Here is a 20,746-nt window from a genome sequence, read left to right on the forward strand (position 1 = left end):
CCCTCAATGCAATCCCCTCATCAGGAAAAATGCATTTCTTTCTCCTGGTCTGCCAACACTGCAGCCATAAGCAGCCCCTGGGTTGTTTCGACAATTGGTATTATCTCACAGAATCACAGACTGGTTGAGGTTGGAAGGGACCTCTGAAAGTCATCTGATCCAACCCCTCTGCCCAAGCAGGGCCACCCAAAGTGCGGTGCTCCAGGACCATGTCCAGCTGTTTTTTTAATATCTCCAGGGAAGGAGACTCCATAACCTCTCTGGGCAGCCTGTGCCAGTGCTCGGTCACCCTCACAGTAAAAAAAAAGTGTTTCCTGGTGTTCAGATGGACCCTTCTGTGTGTCAGTTTGTGTCCATTGTCCAAGTTCTTGCTGGAATAACGTTAAATCAGAAGGCAAGCATCATCCTGTATAATTATCCTGCGAGTCTAAAAGAGTGGAGAAAATGACCAGTGAGTTTTTGCACTGGAGGCTGAGAGGACAAAGTTTATTTTTGTCTGGGACTTATTTTAACTAGCCATTTCAGAGATCTGAGGCTATCAGATTTACCAACAACAAAACAGCTAATATTCCATGCTTAAATCATTCCCATATTATTCTTGTGGCTGTCTCAGATCCACATCCATATATGTAGATTATTTTCCTTAAAGATATTCTTGGGTGAGATTCAGCTCTAAATACCTACACCATAAGTTATGTAGGTAGCTGTCTAAGCTCCCAGTCTAGTTAGTAGAGATCTTGCCAATGGAAAGAGCTGTTCTAACCATTTATCTGACCAACTTTGGTTTCTCCTTTTTGATGTAATTAATCGACTCAATTTCAACTACTTCTTCATTGGAGCTAATGGAAGCTCAGAGACTTTGCTTACATGTAGACACCTCTACTGCAGAAAAGTAAATTTGAATCCCACTCTTAAGGATATCACTGAAAGAAAGCTGGCAAAATGAAACCCGAGTTAACACTGTAGATGTGATCTAACTGTCTCAATATGTTGCAATTTTTTTATCAATAGATTGATGGTATCAAGTTGAATCAGATAAATAAATACACTTTGTAATGTCATATTTTTAAGTCTTCATAACTAACTGCTCAGCTATTTCTTTTTCTTTGAATTATCTCCAAGAGTAAAAATAAGTTCCAACAACCAGTGCAAGTGAGCAGTGGGTTTGTAAGATGGTGATTGTACTATTATGAGTTCCTGAGTGCAACCTTTATGTTAATTCTTCTTTTCTTCTCATTGGGGAAATTCTCACAGAAAAGGTTTACATTCCTATTAAAATGATAATTGTGCTGTTAACAGGATTGGTGGCAAATTAATGCACTAATATATCGATGAAAATAAGAAAGCGCCTGAAAACAGTTTTATTGCAATAGGTTAGGGGCACAGTGGCAGGTTAATGATAAATAGTGCAAACCCAAGTCTAGGCAACAGGACTGTGTGTAAGAGTTGCCTCTACTGCGAAAACAGCTTTTTAGTGACTAATGTACATCATTTCTGAAGCTGAAGGAAACTTTCCCCCTCTAGAGGCTAATGCAAAGAACTGCTTACCTACTTCTAGTTTACCTCTGGCTTTAGTTTTGGGTAGTACCAAATTAAACCCCAAATCAAACCCCAAATCTGGGTTTCCAGTATCTCACAATCCAAATCCAATCCTAGGAGTTATACGCCAATAGTTTTCACTGACCTGATTGTCAAAGCTACAGTTGTAACTTCTGGTTAATGCAAGCCATCTCACATCTGCAGCTATATGTCAGCTCTTTACTCTCTTCTTTGTGACCAGCCTTTTTTATTTCTCTCCCTTCATATTCCCAATTTTTTGAGGGGCTGGACCTCACTCTTCTCTTCTTGTTTAAAGAAGACATGAGCTTTGCAGAATTCATGGTCCAGGTGTTGTGCACATCCACAATGGCTCTTAAGGTCTGCTGGCCAGTTATGGACTTTTAGTGAAATAAGATTGAGTCTAACTGGAAGTTTAGCAAAGCAGAGACACTCATTTCCTGCTGGCAATATCTATTAAACTCTTAGAAGCAGAAAGAAATCCTGTATTTTCAAAAGATTTAGCATTCATTTAGCTTCTCATAACCTTTCTAAACAGGTATCAGCTCCCAGAGGTGGTTTGGTATTTCATGATCTTGCTGACAATGCCACGGAGAGCCCTTAATGTTAAATGACTTAAATGTGCTCTGCACCTTAAAAATGTTTTCCCACGCACTGTAAAAATCATTCTTTCCATGCATTTGGCATTGGTACTCTGCCAACGAATGTCAGTGGCAGCTATACCGAGCTTTGATATTTTACTGTAAGCACAGCACTAGGAGTACCATGCAAGTGGAAGTCAAAGGTTGCGTACTGGATTGTGCAGTGTACGCTCTTTTTGAAATAGGAGGAACAGGGCCTGGAGGCAAGATACAGACAGGACTCCATCTTTGCTAATCAGCGCTAGGAAAAAACAATTAGCTTATTGGCATGAAAAGCTTGTACCATCTCCAATGTCTGTTTTGCACTGAGCTAATGAAATGAATGTGGCATACCAAAGATACTGCCTGCTGAGAAGTACACCCTCTTTCCCTTTTTAAAAATCATGCTATGCAATATAACTGGAAGTCAGCTTTATAATCAAATCACTGGTTTTTCTACTTAAATCAATGACTTAGAGTATGAATCAGGTATGGATTGCATGAGTAAAATTCATTGCTAATTGCTACTGTGGACATGCTAGCTATTTTGCCTTAAAAAGGGGATGGAAATGTGTTTCATTTGTATGTACTCCACTTTCATCTCATATTCCTGCTCTTTGCTTAGAAACTCTTATGTATGAAAATAAAAGTGAATGGTACCAAATCAGGGCAATTCATTAAATAAATGGAATGGAGGAAAATTAGATTCCACCTGACCAGGCTTACTTAATTGAAAATGAGTCCAAGAAACTGTGAAGTCTTCTGAACAATAACAGGAAATGTTGATTTTTCTCCAGCACTTGGAGTCCGTAGAAGAGTAGAAGAAATCTTACGGCAGAGACTGAATACCCCAGTTGTTTCAGTCACAACAAAGGTTTCGTTCCATTATAACTGCAGTAATTGCATATATTGAAGTCTAGCAGGGAAATGCTGCACACTGTATTTATCTTTATATGGGAAACTTTACATTGCCTGCCTATGCGGTGTCAGCTCGTATCATTCTTTGTGAAATGTAATGATGGAATCGGGGCACATGGATCATGATTTGTGGGTTCAATATACCATAAACTCTTCTGGTTTCAGCTAGCAAAGTAGGTCTGATTTTATTTAACAGTTCACACAAGACACATGTGCTTGGGTGACAAACTACCTTGTTTTCAGTTAGTGTAGGTCGACTTGTAAGAAAATAAACATATCCACAATTTACATCGTTAGCTTAACACAGAGTATTACAAAGTAGTGCTGGTTTATGCTGGGACAAGTGCCTAATTAATTTGCATTATGTTATCTGCATTAGTTTCAGAATAGCATTTTTACAGTGATTTCTGGTGTAAGTCACAATATGTACATGCACTTTTCAGAAACAAGTCCCACTTTTTTTGTTTGGGTGGTAGGTTGTTTTTTTTTTCTTTTAAATCCCAGTGTCTGACTAGATATTGTTAGCTGCTTGCTGTAGGAAGAGGACTTTTTTTCTTCTCCTGGTCTTTTTCTTCTTTTTTAAGGTTTTGCATCAGGATACTTTCATCAATAAAATGACATAGAATAGATGTTTTCAAACACATTATTGTGTGTGCATGATGTGCAGCCACAGCATGTGCACAGTGACAGCAGTTTGGGCAATTCAAGTATTACAGGTATTTTTGGAATGATTTAGATTTGCATGGTGGCTGCATCCAGTCTCTGTGCTTTCAGAGAGCAGTCACGGCATAGCTAGATACTCCATTTATGCATAATCTGGTTTTGGTGGGGCTTTTATGGGATCCTAGAGGGCAACAACATTCTCTTGTCTCTCAGGCTCTGTAAGGAAAAATGCTGCGATTAGTTTTTATTTCTGCTATAGTTTATGATAAAGTTCAGTATGATAACACTTGAGACCCCACATACTAGAAGTGTTAGGTAATGCATTGTGTTCACTATCTTGGATTTCAGAAAACAATTTTCTCTGATAGATTTATCACATTTTGGGGTTTCTTTCTCCTGTGTTCACTTACAACATTAAACGTGTTCTCAGTCCTCGGGAAATTTATCTCATTTAAACAGTTATAAGTTATTATCAGAAGGAAATGGGAGACCTGGTTACCTGGGACATGGAGAAGGCTGAGGTACTCAAAGACTTTTTTGCCTCGCTCTTCACCGGCAAGTGCTCCAGCCACACAACCCAAGTTGCAGAAGGCAAAGGCAGGGACTGGGAGAATGAAGAACCACCCACTGTAGGAGAAGATCAGGTTCAAGACCGTCTAAGGAACCTGAAGGTGCACAAGTCCATGGGACCTGATGAGATGCATCCACAAGTCCTGAGGGAACTGGTGGATGAAGTGGATAGCCACTATCCATCATATTTGAGAAGTTGTGGCAGTCCGGGGAAGTTCCCACTGACTGGAGAAGGGGAAACATAATCCCCATTTATAAAAAGGGAAAAAAGGAAGACCTGGGGAACTACAGGCCAGTCAGTCTCACCTCTGTGCCTGGCAAGATCATGGAGCAGTTCCTGCTGGAAACTATGCTAAGGCACATGGAAAATAAAGAGCTGACTGGTGACAGCTAACATAGCTTCATGCCTGACAAATTTGGTGGCCTTCTATGAAGGGGTTACAGCACTAGTGGAAAGGGAAGAGCAACTGACACCATCTACCTGGACTTGTGCAAAGCATTTGACCCTGTCCCGCACGACACCCTTGTCTCTAAATTGGAGAGACATGGATTTGACAGATGGACCACTCGGTGGATAAGGAATTGGCTGGATGGTCACACTCAAAGAGTTGCAGTCAACAGCTCGATGTCCAAGTGGAGACCAATGACGAGTGGTGTTCCTCAGGGGTCAGTATTGGGACTGGCGCTGTTTAACATCTTTGTTGGTGACATGGACAGTGGGATTGAGTGCACCCTCAGCAAGCTTGTGGATGACACCAAGCAGTGTGGTATGGTTGATACTCTAGAGGGAAAAGATGCCATCCGGGAGGGACCTTGACAGGCTTGAGAGGTGGGCCCGTGCAAACCTCATGAAGTTCAACAAGGCCAAGTGCAAGGTCCTGCACATGGGTCGGGGCAATCCCAAGCACAAATGCAGGCTGGGCGATGAGTGGATTGAGAGCAGCCCTGAGAAGAAGGACTTGGATGTGTTGGTTGATGAGAAACTCACCATGACCCGGCAATGCGCGTTTGCAGCCCAGAAAACCAACCGTATCCTGGGCTGCATCAAAAGAAGCGTGACCAGCAGGTCCAGGAAGGTGATTCTCCCTCTCTGCTCTGTTCTCGTGAGACCCCACCTGCAGTACTGCGTTCAGCTCTGGGGCCCCCAACATAAGAAGGACATGGACCTGTTGGATCAAGTCCAGAGGAGGGCCACAGAGATGATCAGAGGGCTGGAGCACCTCTCCTTTGAAGACAGGCTGAGACAGTTGGGGTTGTTCAGCCTGGAGAAGAGAAGGCTCCGGAGATACCTTATAGCAGCCTTTCAGTACTTAAAAGGCGCTTATAAGAAAGCTGGAGAGGGACTTTTCACAAGGGCATGTAGTGACAGGACAAGGTGTAATGGCTTTAAACTGAAAGAGGTTAGGTTTAGATTAGATGCAAGGCAGAAGTTCTTTACTGTGAGGGTGGTGAGGCACTGGAACAGGTTGCCCGGAGAGTTTGTGGCTGCCCCATCCCTGGAAGTGTTCAAGGCCAAGTTGGATGGGGCTTTGAGCAACGTGATGTGGTGGAAGGTGTCCCTGCCCATGGCAGGGGGGTTGGAACTAGATGATTTTTAATGTCCTTCCAACTCAAACCATTCTATGATTCCATTAAAGCCAAGCACACTTTCCTGCTGTTAGTAGGAGAAACTGTATATCCAGGAGTTCACTGGTAAATATATTCCCAATAATTTTTAGAATCAGTTACTGTATTACAAGAAGCTCAGGATTTCTGTGGCCTAAACCATTAACTTAGAATCTTGTATCTGTTGATGGCTGCAATTAGCAAACAAAATTTTTTTTTAAGATGAAGTAGTTTAAAAATGGTACTAGAAGTTTCTAATAAAGTGCCTGGATTGCCCAACTACCTTTTTCCAAGCACTGCCAAGAAATACATTCTATTCCTATAAATGCCAGGTGAGCTCATGTGTATACATATTAGGGTAAATTGGTCAGCCATAATCTGCCTGTTGTGCTTTTCCAAGAGAACATAGCTACTGCATTCCTCTGCCATCCCACTTGTGATATGACGGGAAGGAGGACAATCTGAGGGTCACACATGCTATCTTGGTGACCTAATTGGGAACTGGTGGACTGCTCCTAGCAAAGGGGCTTGTTTTCCAAACATGCTCACATCACTGTCTTGCATGAGAGAACGCTACCCACGAAGGGGTTTTTTTGGACATGTATGTCTGAGAATTAGCCTTACACTTTGGTAACGCAATAGCAATCCTAGCTGATATTGTGACCATACTTTATCAGAGCTAACTACTCTTTTAGTTCTGGCTATAGATTTACAAATGAATCTATGAGTATAACTCCTCAAAGTTACTAAATATGTCTCTGTTAAGAACAAGGAATTTCCAAAGGTGGGTCAAAGCACTTCAAAGATGAAATTCTGAGTTCTGGTTCCAGTGCAAGTTGGGGAGGGGTCATTCTAGTGCCACCAGTGCCACTGCTGCGTCTTCCTGCTCTCTCTTCAGATGGGAGTCAACCAGTGAAGCCCTAATTTATGCTTTTTTGGTGTCAGCAGGAATACTTCCAGCTTTCTTCTCTTTTTTAAAACAGCTAATTTTTGAAAAAAACATGAAAGAATGAGCAGTAGGATAGAAAAAATTAGGCCTGTTATTTGTTATCAACAAGAAAGAAAATATTTTTGAAATGGTATAATCTAAAAACCATTCTGCAGATTTCTAATTATTGTTCTTATGTACGACCTCAGAACAAATGCTTATACTCAAGATATAAGCTTCTGAAAGCAGAGGTTCATTAAAAAGTATTGTAAAATTCCTATTTAATTGTGGTATGTCTGTCTTAAACAGTAAAGTAAATTAGCTTCTCATATTGTTCAAGATTTTAATCTTTAGATCCTATTTTACATCTTTACAAAACTATGGAGAGGAAAAATTCCATAATGTAATGCTAAGTATTCTGGTTTTGCTTTTCATATATATATGATTAAAATTTGATGTTGGTGATAATGTGATATTTGGTGCCAGGTTTGGTTTTGATTTTTTTGTTTTTTAATATTAAATTAGTGTTAAAGATTATTTTTTCATTGTTTTAATTTCAGATTTGGATTCTCTAACAGGGCATGCATTTCCAGGTAAAGTGAACAGTTAGATTAGATTATGTTATTTGTTTGTTTTATATTGAGTTTATTGACTTGTCTTTTGTGGGGGGGTGGTGGTGGTGTAAAATTTAATTGGTGTGCTTCTGACAGCATTTCGTTACATGTCAAAATTGTACTGTTAGGGTTTTTTAAAATTTCAGATAAATTAAGAAGAGGTAGCTATTACATGCACTAGTTTAAAGAATAGATTGAAAATCTGCTTTAAATGTTAACTATAGTATCTTTAATATTAAACAAACCCAGGGGGGAGAAGCATTAATCCAAAATACCAAGTCCTAATGAAAAGATTTTAAGTTAATTCAAACTTGCACATGATTCTGTAAGGAAGAAAAAAACCCACCTGGTAGTGTTTAAGGAAAGCTAAGATTTAAGAAATACAAGACTGAGTTTCCAGTTCTCTTACTAGAAATGTATAGGAAACAGATTTTGAACAGTAAGAAAACCATTTTCAGTAGAGAATCAAGAAAGGATGAGAACACAATTATGTTAATTCTCTGAATTCTACTGTACACATCCATTTTTTATGCTACATGGAAATTAACTTTTAAAATAGTCCACTCAATTAAACATTTTAGAATCTTACAACTATAATTACTTAACAATTCAAACATTTTGAGTTGGGAATTTTTTAGCAGAAATACAAGAGCAGAGAATTTGATGCTCAGGGATCACGTGAACTTCTGTGTTACTCAAGTAAAAATTTTGGCGTAGGAGGAATATAAATGAGCACTCTGTGAGATAAGGTAAATCTCTGCTGCAAATGTGCAGACGCTTCTTGTACTCAAAATTCTCTTGAATAGTCCTTCAAATGAATGGGTTATGAAAACTAAGGCATAGTATTCCATCCCAAAGAGATTTTGTCAAAATTTGTGGTGATATTTATCATTAGAACAATATTAGGCTTTATTATGTAATTGGCTTCTAATGTGTCTATTGCATAATACAATATTCCTCCTTCAGTTTTTGTTTAAAAGAGTTTTCTTTAATAATCATGGGACAGTAGATTCATTCGAGGTTTTCCAACCATTCCTGCATTGTGGGTGTTAGGTATGCTATAAGAATCTCAGTAGAACAAACGATCAAAAAAAGATTAGAAGTTCATTATCATGAAATTTGTGTGCAGTGTGGAGCAGATCCGGGTACAGAGTCTGTCAGAGCTATTTGTACTCAAATGCAGCAGCAGACCAAGCGATGTCTGTTTGAGAAGTCAGAAGACTGTAAGAGCAGATTTTGCCATTTTCATCCCAGATGAGGAGACTCTTATTCCAAGTAGTCTGATTTGGTTTGAGTAAGGATACTCATGCAGTAATGCACTGCTTAATAGGGCCATCTTGTAAATACGATCTTCACGATTGCTGTCAAATATATGCATGTATCACCAAGATAGACATTGAGACAAGCCATATCAGTGTATCTTTTTTTTTCCTCCTTTTTAAAAATTGAGTCTGCTTTTGTTTTCACATGAGTATTTTGTGTTACTAGATAGTGCTATCACGGTGTGCCCAATTCTTACTTTGAAATATGACAATCTTAACATAATGATAATGACCGATACTGACAACAGACCCTTATATTTATGTGTATGCTTCAGAATTATGGTAAAAAGAAATCATCCTTATTCTGCATGGAAAATGTCCTGAATTGCAGGACAGGTGAATTATATGCCTGCTTTACATTTCAGGTGTAGCTGTGCACAACTCCCATCAAATGGCCCATTATTTAGCACAGGCAGAAATATCTTTGAATCTAGCTCACTGTCAAAGGGATGTAGGAGAATAGTATAGGTAGCTGAGAAGAACAAAAGCCTGGAAACATGGACTTGACTTAAATAGATCTTTATCTGGAGGCTCACAGTATGGACATGCCACTGTGCAGCTCACAGAAACTGCTAGAGGAACCATTTCTCATTTTATGCTTTATTTGACAGTTCAGACATACGCCTTTCACACAAAACTGTAAAAGCAGCAGAATGTCCTGTCTTGTCTTCAGTTTTACTTGCATTTAATAATTAAGTCATGACAGTATTCTGCTAAAATAGTGCAGACTGTATGGTTACAGATTAGCTAAATTAAACACCAAAAGGGATGCTTATGTATCTAGTTATACTGGAAAACACAGAACACTAAATCCATCCTGATACCTGTGATACATGAGTTAGGCTAAAGCATGTTAATTTTCAGTAGACAGAGGAGATCAAGGTATTACTTACACTTCTTCATTAGCAATTAGTTAACTAGATGAGATATGTCCAGATGATCTCAGTGTATTAACAGGTGATTTGGATCTCACACTGAACAAACACAAACCAAACTCAGTTGAGATTTCTATTTATCTCACCTTGGGAAATGCACTGCCTTTGAGCCAATCCAGCAAGATTCATTAACAAGACCTCTAAGGGTATGGTGATCCAATCGTTTTTCATTTGACCCTTTGCCAGTGCTCTGCAGGAGCAGAGCATGAAAGGGCTCCTTTCCAAAAGTCACATAGCTGTGTTAGTGCAAGGCTGAGTGGGTGCTAATGCCAGGCCCTTAGCTGGGCATGCAGATCAAACCTGGTTTGGCACTGACCTAATCACACCATTCCCAGGTCAGAGGTGGTTTGCATCCAGATGGCTTCAAATGCAAAGTGAGCTCACATTAGGATGGGACTGCTTGCTGAATTTCAGGCTAAGAAAAAAGACTTTCCCTGTCACTGCTGGCCACTGCATCAGCTGCCCCTGTGTTTTCTGTAGATGTGGGCAATTTCTGCTACTTCAGAGACAGATCAGGATATAAACCACACCAAAGTATCTGTCTGTTTTTTATGTGAAAGGGAAAAGAAATTCTTTATAACCCTTGCAGTTGATCAGCTGAAACCCTAAAGTATGAGATTTGATTATAGTCATTGTCTTAATGCAGAGCTGCAAGTGTTATGGGCATGTTGAGAACTTCCAGAAGCTGGATTAAAGCATCTCTTTTACAATGATATCTAATCTCGTCCTAAAGCTCCAAGCAATGGCGAGTCCACCAGCTCCCCTGGTAAGCCGTTCCAATATTTAATTACCCTTAGTGCTAGGAAATTGCAATGTTGTGGAAAGGTTGAATTTGTCTCATTTCATCTGCCAGTCTTCCTTTTGCTATGCCTTTGTCAGTAAGACTGAAAAGTCTCCCTTTTTCAGATATGTTTTCTGAACAATGTCTATGAAGAACTGATTATTTGCAGTGACCTGTTGAAAAGCCTATGCACACAGAAGCTTGTGCACCTTTTCTGGCTGTGCCATCTGGCCTAATGAAGTTATTGCCTTGATCTGCAAACCTTACATCTTCCATATCTTTAGACTATCACAATTTTAACACCCCTATGACTACTAAAAATTTATATATAGTAGTCAAGGCACCTTTCAACTTTTGTTCTGGTAAATTGGATATGTTGTACTCTTTAAGGCTCACACTGTAAGACTGGTTTTCTGACAGCTGTCCTAGGAAGTTGCTCCATTTTTTCAAAACCTATGAGAACTACAGAGAATATATTAATGTAGAAATTTTGAAAATGCTGTATATAGAAGCAAAGTAATTTCTTATTTGTACATAACACCTCCTTTCTCACTCCCCCTTTTTAGGCATTTAGCTACAGTTCAGAACTGCCAGCTCACGTTGCGGTGATTGTGTCAAGCAATCCAAGTGGTGATCCTGAAATTTAGCTAGCAGAATAGGAATGTATGGTTTTCCCCTGGTTTGATGTGCCTAACATGAGATTAGAGGTGGAAAGGGATGCCTCTTATGGCAGCACATGAAATCTAGCTTCTTCCAATCTGCTCGTACCTAGGTGGGCACCTACTTTTGTGTAATTGTTAGTCCAAAGAGAGAGGAGGATTAGCCAGCATGTGTCTCTAGGGAGCAGGATGAAAAAAAGGCCAGAGACTTCAAAACATGTAAGGTTATGAAATTTCCTCCTAACTTTCAGGAACCTGCTAAACAGAAAATGTGGTGCTGGCAGTCCCTGTCACCAAAGGCTTTTTCTCAGTGTTCTTAACCAAGCTACTCTCATTTACTCAGATAATTACATTCCTTATAATCCCACCCGTGCCTTCATGGCAGAACCTTGAGAGATCTGGGTTCCAGGATTATGGTTTTCTATCTGACAGATAAGTGTGCCACAAAACTGGCCAGATTATAATAAATTTAAACCCTTCCTTGGGTCTTTACCTCACAGAACAAAATCTCCTGTTCCGCAGGTCTAAGTCCTTTGTTCCCATATGTTCCCAGTCTTCTCTTTGTTTGCTTTAAAACACATTTTGGTGGCAGTAGCTTGTCCAAACTGTTGCAGTAGCGTGTCCAAAGCAATTATTTGCTTTCCTTATAACATTTTTTTCCTGCGTAGTGAGGAAGAGATGGAGTTTTGGACTCTAGTTCTTACTTGAAGGATAAGCTATTTATTTTGTATTACAGTCTTTGGATATGTGCATAAAACTACAGTGAATATAAAGGCCAAACTGAAGGATCCCTGACTCCCAGGGGGGTGTCCTTAGGAGTGGACTGCTCACTCAAGTTATGTCTGTAGCAGCATAGCTCTTGCATTCCTTGCATTCCTTTTCTGTGCAATAGCCCAGAGGTGGTGAATGGCTCTATCCCAGGTCCCCTTGTAGACTGAGGCAGCAACAGTTGTTATTAAAAAAAAGGGGGTGGGGGTGGGGGGGGTGTTTCTGTTCTGTTACTTGTGATCTCATGCCCTTGGAATTGCAAAGGGACCAAGGTACTTATTGCTACACTGAGTTAATGCCCCATTCAAACACATCCCTCAGACTGCATCCCTATACCTACTATCTTGTATTAACTCAGAAGATTTAGAATGTACCTTTAACACATAGGAGCTCCACGGAGAGGGCAGTTAATAGCAGTTGTCTGGTTTGCCTTCCAGTAGCTGTGAAGCGTGCCTGTGAATTCCTGTTCTGGATCCCATATGTATTAATTAGGTGCCACCTGAGTTAGGAATCTGCAGTGAATAATCCAAATGTACCTTCTGCCTCTCTGTTGAATTTTCTTTTAATTCTGCTTTAGCATGGAGTGTTTTCTCCTTTCCTTACTGGCTCCCCAAACTATCCAAACTCTTCAGTAAGATCCACAGACTCTGTTTTTCATTGTGTTAATGATGAATACTGTTTTGTTGCAATTCATCTAAATAGGCTTGAGGTTTTACGAAATACCTCAGGGACAAAGCTGTGGCTGGTTATTTATTCTAATAGTTCCTATTGTGGGCGATGTATTGCTAGATTTCAGCTTCAAAACGCTTCTTTTTTTTTGTTTCTGAAAGTCATTTAATAGTCGAGGGAAAAGACTGCTGTCTTCAGCACTGTCGGCAGACCTAAGACAGAGCTAAGTGGAATGAGCATTCTCAGGTCTTTGTATAATAGCTGGAGCTGTGGTAGAAAGTTGGCACGTGCAGTCCTGTGGGAAGTGTTTAGAGAAAGAGGGTCTCAAATGCTAATCAAATGTGAACACAAAATATCCATTCTAATTCCTGGGTGTATCTGATCAAGGTAGTTAGTTGGTGACCTGCTCATTTTCCAGAAGAAATAACACTTTGTCCATATAATAAGCATCACTTCACAGGTTAGTTAATAGCCTACTGAACTGTGCACTTTCCTATTCACAGATCTGCTAGGTCTAAAAGTTAAATGGACATTTCGTTCATTACACCAGTACTGGGGCTTTGTGGCTGAAATCAAAGTTTATCTGAAAGTGTCTGCTCAGCCATATTATTTGCAGTTACTGTAGCATTGAGTCAAAAGCACAGAAAGTCTCATCTTTATCCTTTTTCCTCTGCCTTTGCCCAAAGCATATGTAAGGTTGGGTGGAATATTAATGAAGAATGGATGTTTTAGAATAAATAACACTCAGTGGAAATTAGTCCAAGAGTATCAACAACAGAATATCAAAGTTCAATGTTATTTGATTAGAGTTGACATCTTTAAAGAACAAATTTGGAGAAATTATTATTTCACAGATGTTTTTGGCTAGCTATCCTCTTGGTATTATCAAGGGAAATGCCTGCCCAGTGAATTGGAGCCTGGCTAAATGATTTTTTTTTTTCCTAACCTTTCTACTGAACTTTAGTGACATTATTTTTTATTTACATCAAGTTCAAAAAGAGCAAGATATTTCAGCTTAGGCTGAATACAAGCTTGATTAAAAAAATACCAAACCAAACAAAACAAAACATAAAATAAAAGGCATTAAACCACAGGGCAGGAGGGAGGGTATGATGAGCTAGTAAACAAAACAAAACAAAAAAGTCACTCACAGTTGAGGTCTCTTTGTGCTTCCTGTTCTGTAAAATTCAATGGACAGAACCATAAAGAAGAAATAAGCCTTCTTTCATCTATTACACTTCATCTGGTATAGGTCTTATGTGGCTTCATAACTTTTTTAGCTCTGTTAATTTCTTACAGTTCTGTGTCTGCCCCTTGACTTTTTTGTCTCAAGTAAAAACTGTGAGGAGAAAGCTTGTGTGTACACTATACTTCTGTTGCCTTTAGAGTCTTGGTTAGGATTTCACTGTGCATAGTCCTGCTGTTCAAAATATCAGGCTGCCAGATGAACCTGCAGGTAGAAAACCAAGCATTACGTACCAAAGTGAAAAGTCTGATATGGGAATTTGCACTGAGGGTGTGTGTGAAAGATTAAAAAATTATTTCAAATTGATTGAAATTGATTTTGTGAATTCTTTTATTTCCGAGCTCTTTCAAGCCTCTCGTCCAAAACAGCTCATGAGTTTCCTATCTGGGTTGCTCTGGAGCCTGCCTCTTTTGGGTGATTGAGCAATGAGGATTACATGTCACTGAGCAAACGTTTCCTGGGGTCGGGGTGCAGATGGCGTGTGCACTGAGGAAGCTGAGCTGGGGCGTGCACAGCGTGGTGTTGTATCCCTGCTCCAGAGTGTAGACTTAGTCATGGAGTAACAAAGATGGGAAAACAGACAAAAGTGACTAATCATGCAGGAACTTGACAGTTGTGTGAATTTAATTCCTGTATTTAAACATTTATTTCTGTATCCCCAATTCCACCTGTTTGTTTTCTACTTAAATATATGCAAAAAAAAAGAAAAATGAAAAGGGTACAAACTTTTCTTGAAAATGAGGTAATTTTAGAAGTACAAGGAGCTATATACTCCTTTGAAATTAGGAGTTTCACAGAGACATATGATGCTGGTGCTTTGCCACATGGGTTTATTTTACTCTTTAGGATTACTTGGTCTAATTTCTTTGGTTCTTCACTATGATTTATAGTTGTTTGACAAGAACTGTATAAATAGCCATTGATATAGAGGTACAGGTACTACTAGTCATTTCTTAAAGATTTGTGCAATATGAGTTATACAATGTCTCTCTGAGTTCTGCACAATTCTTGAGCATGTTTAATATCAGGTTAAGGATTAATTTTTAGTTGTGCACTTAATTCATTCTTTCTTTGATATTTTATTAATTATTGGTTTTAAGTGCTCTGGGGTACTTCATGTTAAGGGTACAGGATGAATCAGAGTAATTACATACCTAATTCATTACCACCAAACAGAATTAAAAGGAAATAAAATTAAAAAAATTTGGACTCTACTAGATACTGCAGAGCTACATGATGTATCTCTGGTTTGCAAATACATGAATTCATGGCTTGATTCTTCTTTAATTAAACATTTCTTCTTAGAAAAATCTAAAATATAATTATTTGAGAGCTGCAAGGGCAACAGTAATTATGATATTGGGTTTGTCAAATTATCCCGAACGTTCTATTAAGGCAGTGATTTTTCTAAACTGTCATTCAACTATTCTTGCTCTACGTTTAGCCGTTGATGCTGCTGGAAATTGTTTTGAACCTATTACGCTGCAGAACATCTTAAATAGCCCCAGCACTTCATAATATTAAGAGAAACAGACCAAATGAAGATTCTGAAATGTTAAAGTCTCCTAAAAGAAATACATTCAGATGTTTTAAACTAATTCTATAGTCCACAAGAACTCATATGAAGAAAGATATTAAATTGGAATTATAGCCAAAGGCAAATCCTTCAGGAGGATAATTTAGATTTTGAATTGAAAAGAGGACAACCATGTTGGCTCAAGACATAAATTTGACATTAATCTGCCAAAGTGTGGAGTTTTTATAGATTCTGACATATCTATGAAGCATTGTGTATAGCTATTGAGCTTTCCAGTGTAGTTACTATTAAAAGCCATCTTGTTCTTTTTTTGCACTAGATCCTACATTTGTTTGAAAAGAAGCTGACTGTTTTCTCTATAATGCTGTCAGGAAGTAAAAAGAATTGTCTTAAGTTTGAGATAGAAGTCTGACAATAACAAGTTAAAGCTTGACTTTGCAAACTTTGCTGCCTTACTTAAAACCTCTCCTGTAATTCCCTCATTTTTATAACATGGATTAAATGTAGCCTTTTTCACAGCTAAATATCAAAAATGCTTTTAAATGTTTAGGTGGTAGCTGCTTAAAATAGACAAATATGAAATACTGCATTGAGGAGGTTTCTACTTACTGTGATTACGTACTGTCCAGTGCTACTCCTTAGTTACATGTTTAGGCCAGCTCGTAGCAGCTGAAGGTTACACCCACAGCATTTTTCAACATAAGTAGTTAGTATTAGTACATATTTTTCTATGATATATATCTGTTTTCCAGGGCACAATATGAATCATGACCATTACGATCCTCAATGGAAAATGAAGTGATCAAGCAGCACTTCTTTATGAATTTTAGTTCTTTTTGTATGCAATAAGGAAGATTTTAAAATCATAGTTCTATATTGTAGTTCTAAATGATTTTTTAGATAGTGCTTTCTTACAGATTATTTTCCCTAAAACAATATCACCTCAGAATATTGTTTAAATTTCTAATTATATTTTTGAAATTTATATGTATTTCCGACCTTAAAGATTTTACTTCTCTTGAAATGAACAGTCTCAGTTGTGAATTATGAAAGCTACGCCAAGGAGAATAGATGTTCAGATAATTCTCTACAAGCCAACAAAATCTGCACAGAAGTTTAAAGTATTGCATAGATGACGAGTCAGGTATTTCACTGCTGTTACAAGGTTTTTAACACCAACAAATCATACTGCTACATAAATGTATTCTGAAAATATTAAATAACACTACTCAAAGTTAAAATGCCATACGCAGTCTTTACGATTTCAAAATGAACTTGATGTTAAAATTTAAATTTTATTTTTGATGTAATTTTAGAACTGTTTCCTGATCCAGATCTCAGCCTAGGAAGTGATCATAAGGATCAGAGACAATAGCAGCAAGTGTTTTCCATAGCTATCTCTACCTCTGACTAAATATGGTTGTGATTCCTACAATGAGAAATTTTGGATGTGGTAGTGTCAGACTTATCTGTCAAGATCAGTGACTTGTGGGTATATGTGTTTGATTTTAATGCAAGACTAGGCACTGTTAGTTAATATGGAGATGACTTTTTACAGTCCTGTTGGTTAACACTCAATCAATTTTTGCAGATACAGGATAGTTACTATTCTTTCCAGTTTGGCAGGCACACTCAACCTGCCTCGCAGGTCAAGAACTGGAAATTGCTGTAATGGAGTCTCTGAGAGAGGATTGCAGAATTTATCCTGTAGGATAATAAAGGCTAATGGCTTGAGTTGGAAGGGACCTTAAAGATCATCTAGTTCCAACCCCCCTGCCATGGGCAGGGACACCTTCCACTAGACCAGGCTGCTCAAAGCCCCATCCAACCTGGCCTTGAACACTTCCAGGGATGGGGCAGCCACAAACTCTCCGGGCAACCTGTTCCAGTGCCTCACCACCCTCACAGTAAAGAACTTCTGCCTTGCATCTAATCTAAATCTACCCTCTTTCAGTTTAAAGCCATTACCCCTTGCCCTATCACTACATGCCCTTGTGAAAAGTCCCTCTCCAGCTTTCTTATAAGCGCCTTTTAAGTACTGAAAGGCTGCTGTAAGGTATCTCCGGAGCCTTCTCTTCTCCAGGCTGAACAACCCCAACTCTCTCAGCCTGTCTTCAAAGGAGAGGTGCTCCAGCCCTCTGATCATCTCTGTGGCCCTCCTCTGGACTTGATCCAACAGGTCCATGTCCTTCTTATGTTGGGGGCCCCAGAGCTGAACGCAGTACTGCAGGTGGGGTCTCACGAGAGCAGAGCAGAGAGGGAGAATCACCTTCCTGGACCTGCTGGTCACGCTTCTTTTGATGCAGCCCAGGATACGGTTGGTTTTCTGGGCTGCAAACGCGCCTTGCCGGGGCGTGGAGAGTTTCTCATCAACCAACACATCCAAGTCCTTCTTCTCAGGGCTGCTCTCAATCCACTCATCGCCCAGCCTGTATTTGTGCTTGGGATTGCCCCGACCCATGTGCAGGACCTTGCACTTGGCCTTGTTGAACTTCATGAGGTTTGCACGGGCCCACCTCTCAAGCCTGTCAAGGTCCCTCTGGATGGCATCCCTTCCCTACAGCGTGTCGATCGCACCACACAGCTTGGTGTTGCTGGCAAACTTGCTGAGGGTGCACTCAATCCCACTGTCCATGTCACTGACAAAGATACTGAACACTTAAGCCTTCATCAAAGTGCTAGATCATACATACTTAGCTGGTAGGAATGAAATAATAGGCAGGTTCTGTATGTTTGTTTCAATGGATGCAAAAGTAGAAGATTATTCCTCTGTGTCATAGCATCTTTGTCTGGAAAAAGGCAAATGTTGCATTGTAGTTGGAAAAAGACAGCTAGCTGCCATCTTTACTTTTTACATGTTTTTTAGGTGAAGTTCATGAGTGGCATATATTGCATCTCACACATTGATCCCTGAACTGCCAGTGTCGAATTTTCATGTTCCCTGCCCACAGGACAGGTGATTATACTTCAGCACCACAGCCATTTTTCCAGCTGCCTGTGTCAGTTCCTGTCTTTGGTTCACTTTTCATCTCACCAAAATGAGAAAAGACCTTCAAAGTCAGATAAATTATCTGCATCCTAATATCATGCATAATTAATTCTCAAGCTGTGAAGTTAGCAGCTTAGTGTTTTTACCTTCCATATATTTGTTCAGGAAGGAAGATCCGTGATGATTGCCTTAGGGTCCCCATCAGGGGCTCAGCACAGAAGAACTTCAGAGACAAAGCCACCACTTCATTATGGAGTCCATCAAATGCGGTGGCCAATACAGCTTGCTTTCAAAAGCATCCGTTACCCATGGACAGGTAGTGATTCACTTGCTGACATCAATTAGATCTCTCTCCAGAAGAAATTCTTCCAGCCTCACTGAGAAAATAGTGTGACACATTATTCTTTGCACGGCAAGGATTGCAGGCTGGCAATCCTGAGCTTCCAGTAGATACAAATTGATGGTGCTCCCCCTGATCTTTCCATTTAGACCACAGCTACTCAAGTGTGAAATTTCAGAGTACCTTTAGTGAGAATATTAGATCTGGTGTCTCTTTAAGTTCTTATTTTAAAACTTTTTCACAGACTTTTTTTTTAAATTGAAAACTATGGAGCCAGATGTTTTAAAAAAGCACTTTGAAACTATTCAGGTTAATAACAAGATTCATTGGGGAAGCAAAAGACTTAGGGCTATGGGAGTGTGTCAGCAGTGTGTTAAATTAGTAACTGTATGTAGGCTCAATATGAGATTTAACAGGTGCCCCAGATATGTTGTGCTGACTCTCTGCATTGAAGTGAATCTTATTCTGGCAACTGAGGGGAGGAAGGAGAGAAAGAGGGAATCTGCCAGCAAAGAAACTGCTTCTGCACATTCCCGAAAAGAAGACTAGCATAGAGGCAGGCCAGTCTCAGGTGTCTTTCACTGGATCTCCTGCACCGTAAGGAGGACTAAATTAGTAGTACATGGTGGGTTGAGGATGGTAGAGAACCCCATAAAACGCAGGTGAGAAGAGAAAGAAGACTGCATCTGAAATGAAAGCTATACCTTCCTCAACATGTTTCCAATGTTTTGTCTGTTTACCGTGTCAGAGTCTGAGAAGAAGTACTTTTGTATTTTGTAAACTGCAATGACAATGAAGTCCCTAGAATGGAAAGCAGCTATGTTAGCTAAATTATGTTGCCTGTTGCTATGGGAACGGTAGCTCACAAATTTTTATGTAAGTGCTTGAGCTACAATTCTTATGACATCTTACTCTAATAGAGCAATGTTTATACTTCATCCACCATCAGGTTTTTGCTTTGTTTTAATGACAGTATCGGGCAGTAATCCCCAGGAGCAAATGCTGAAATAATACGCCATTCCATAGAAATATCTTTCATAATCATTAACTGAGCAATTTTTGAATTGCAACGTAATCAGGAAGATATCCACTTTTAAATCTGATTTATATCCCCATTGCTGATGGTTTAAATAACTGTAGTTACAGGAAAATGCAAATCAGTCTAAGCAAACGTTTATTCTGAATGTTGCAATTAAGACTACCTGTCTCCTTTTGGTATCCTCTTTATATAATTTTTTGGTTTAAGTTGAGACGTAGCCAAAAATAATCAATATTAAAATAGGGTTTGGAAGTGTAGCCCAAGCCCTCATGAGTTTTAACCAAAACCTGATTTCCTGTTATATCTTATAAAACATTCTCACTGAATCCAGCCAAACATTTGTTTTTTTCCCTGCAGAGAATCACCTGCATTCTCGTAACACACTTTCCACACCATGTAAGATGGACCCGCTGTAACTGTTCATTTCTTACTCAATAAAAAAGTGCTATATTTGTCTCAAAATCAGAAATTAGAATTTGATAGTCATATTTTCCCCATTATATTATTTTATCAAATTATGTAGTTGCCTAATAAACAGAGGATTATCTATCTGCAAGAGACCAGAAACAAGCCAAGCAAAAGATATTTTCCCTGCAACACTGTATTTATGTTAAGCATGTGATCCAAGTAAAATAGATAAATAATATGAGAAGAAAGCAATTCTTTATGAATATGGAGATGCACTCACTAATGCATTTAAGATATAAATATAGGAAGAATTTTACCCTTAAAAAGGATACTATTTTTCAGTCATCTTATAACATGGAATAACTTCATTAAACAGAGTGGTTATCTTCTTTAAACTCTTCAGCTTCCATTTGCCTTGATAATTTGTCTTCTAGGTTCACTTGTATTGTCTTCATCTCAAAGAAATCCCAGAACAAGTGCATCCCTTGGGCAAGTGAGGCATCCTCTGACACAAGACTTGCACAGTATGCTGTCAAGCATTTGTGGGTCATTGCTAGAATCTTTGTTACTGTACCAGC

The 20,746-nt window shown here is 39.1% G+C and overlaps 1 protein-coding gene across 3 annotated transcripts in view; it reads left to right on the forward strand.

The window, feature by feature from the left end:
* The window catches only part of DLGAP2 (DLG associated protein 2), a 484,489-nt gene that overhangs the window by 312,216 nt on the left and 151,527 nt on the right, over positions 1–20,746 (forward strand). Inside the window, exon 4 of one of the 3 annotated variants that reach the window (XM_069805918.1) lies at positions 7,422–7,454. The exons of the other annotated variants lie outside the window; for them this stretch is intronic. Within the exon in view, the coding sequence (XP_069662019.1) occupies positions 7,422–7,454 (33 nt within the window). The remainder of the gene's footprint in view (positions 1–7,421; positions 7,455–20,746) is intronic. 3 annotated transcript variants of the gene reach the window in all.

The sequence above is a fragment of the Haliaeetus albicilla genome, chromosome 18 (genome assembly GCF_947461875.1).
Source record: "Haliaeetus albicilla chromosome 18, bHalAlb1.1, whole genome shotgun sequence".
In the NCBI taxonomy this organism is placed as follows: Eukaryota; Metazoa; Chordata; class Aves; order Accipitriformes; family Accipitridae; genus Haliaeetus; species Haliaeetus albicilla.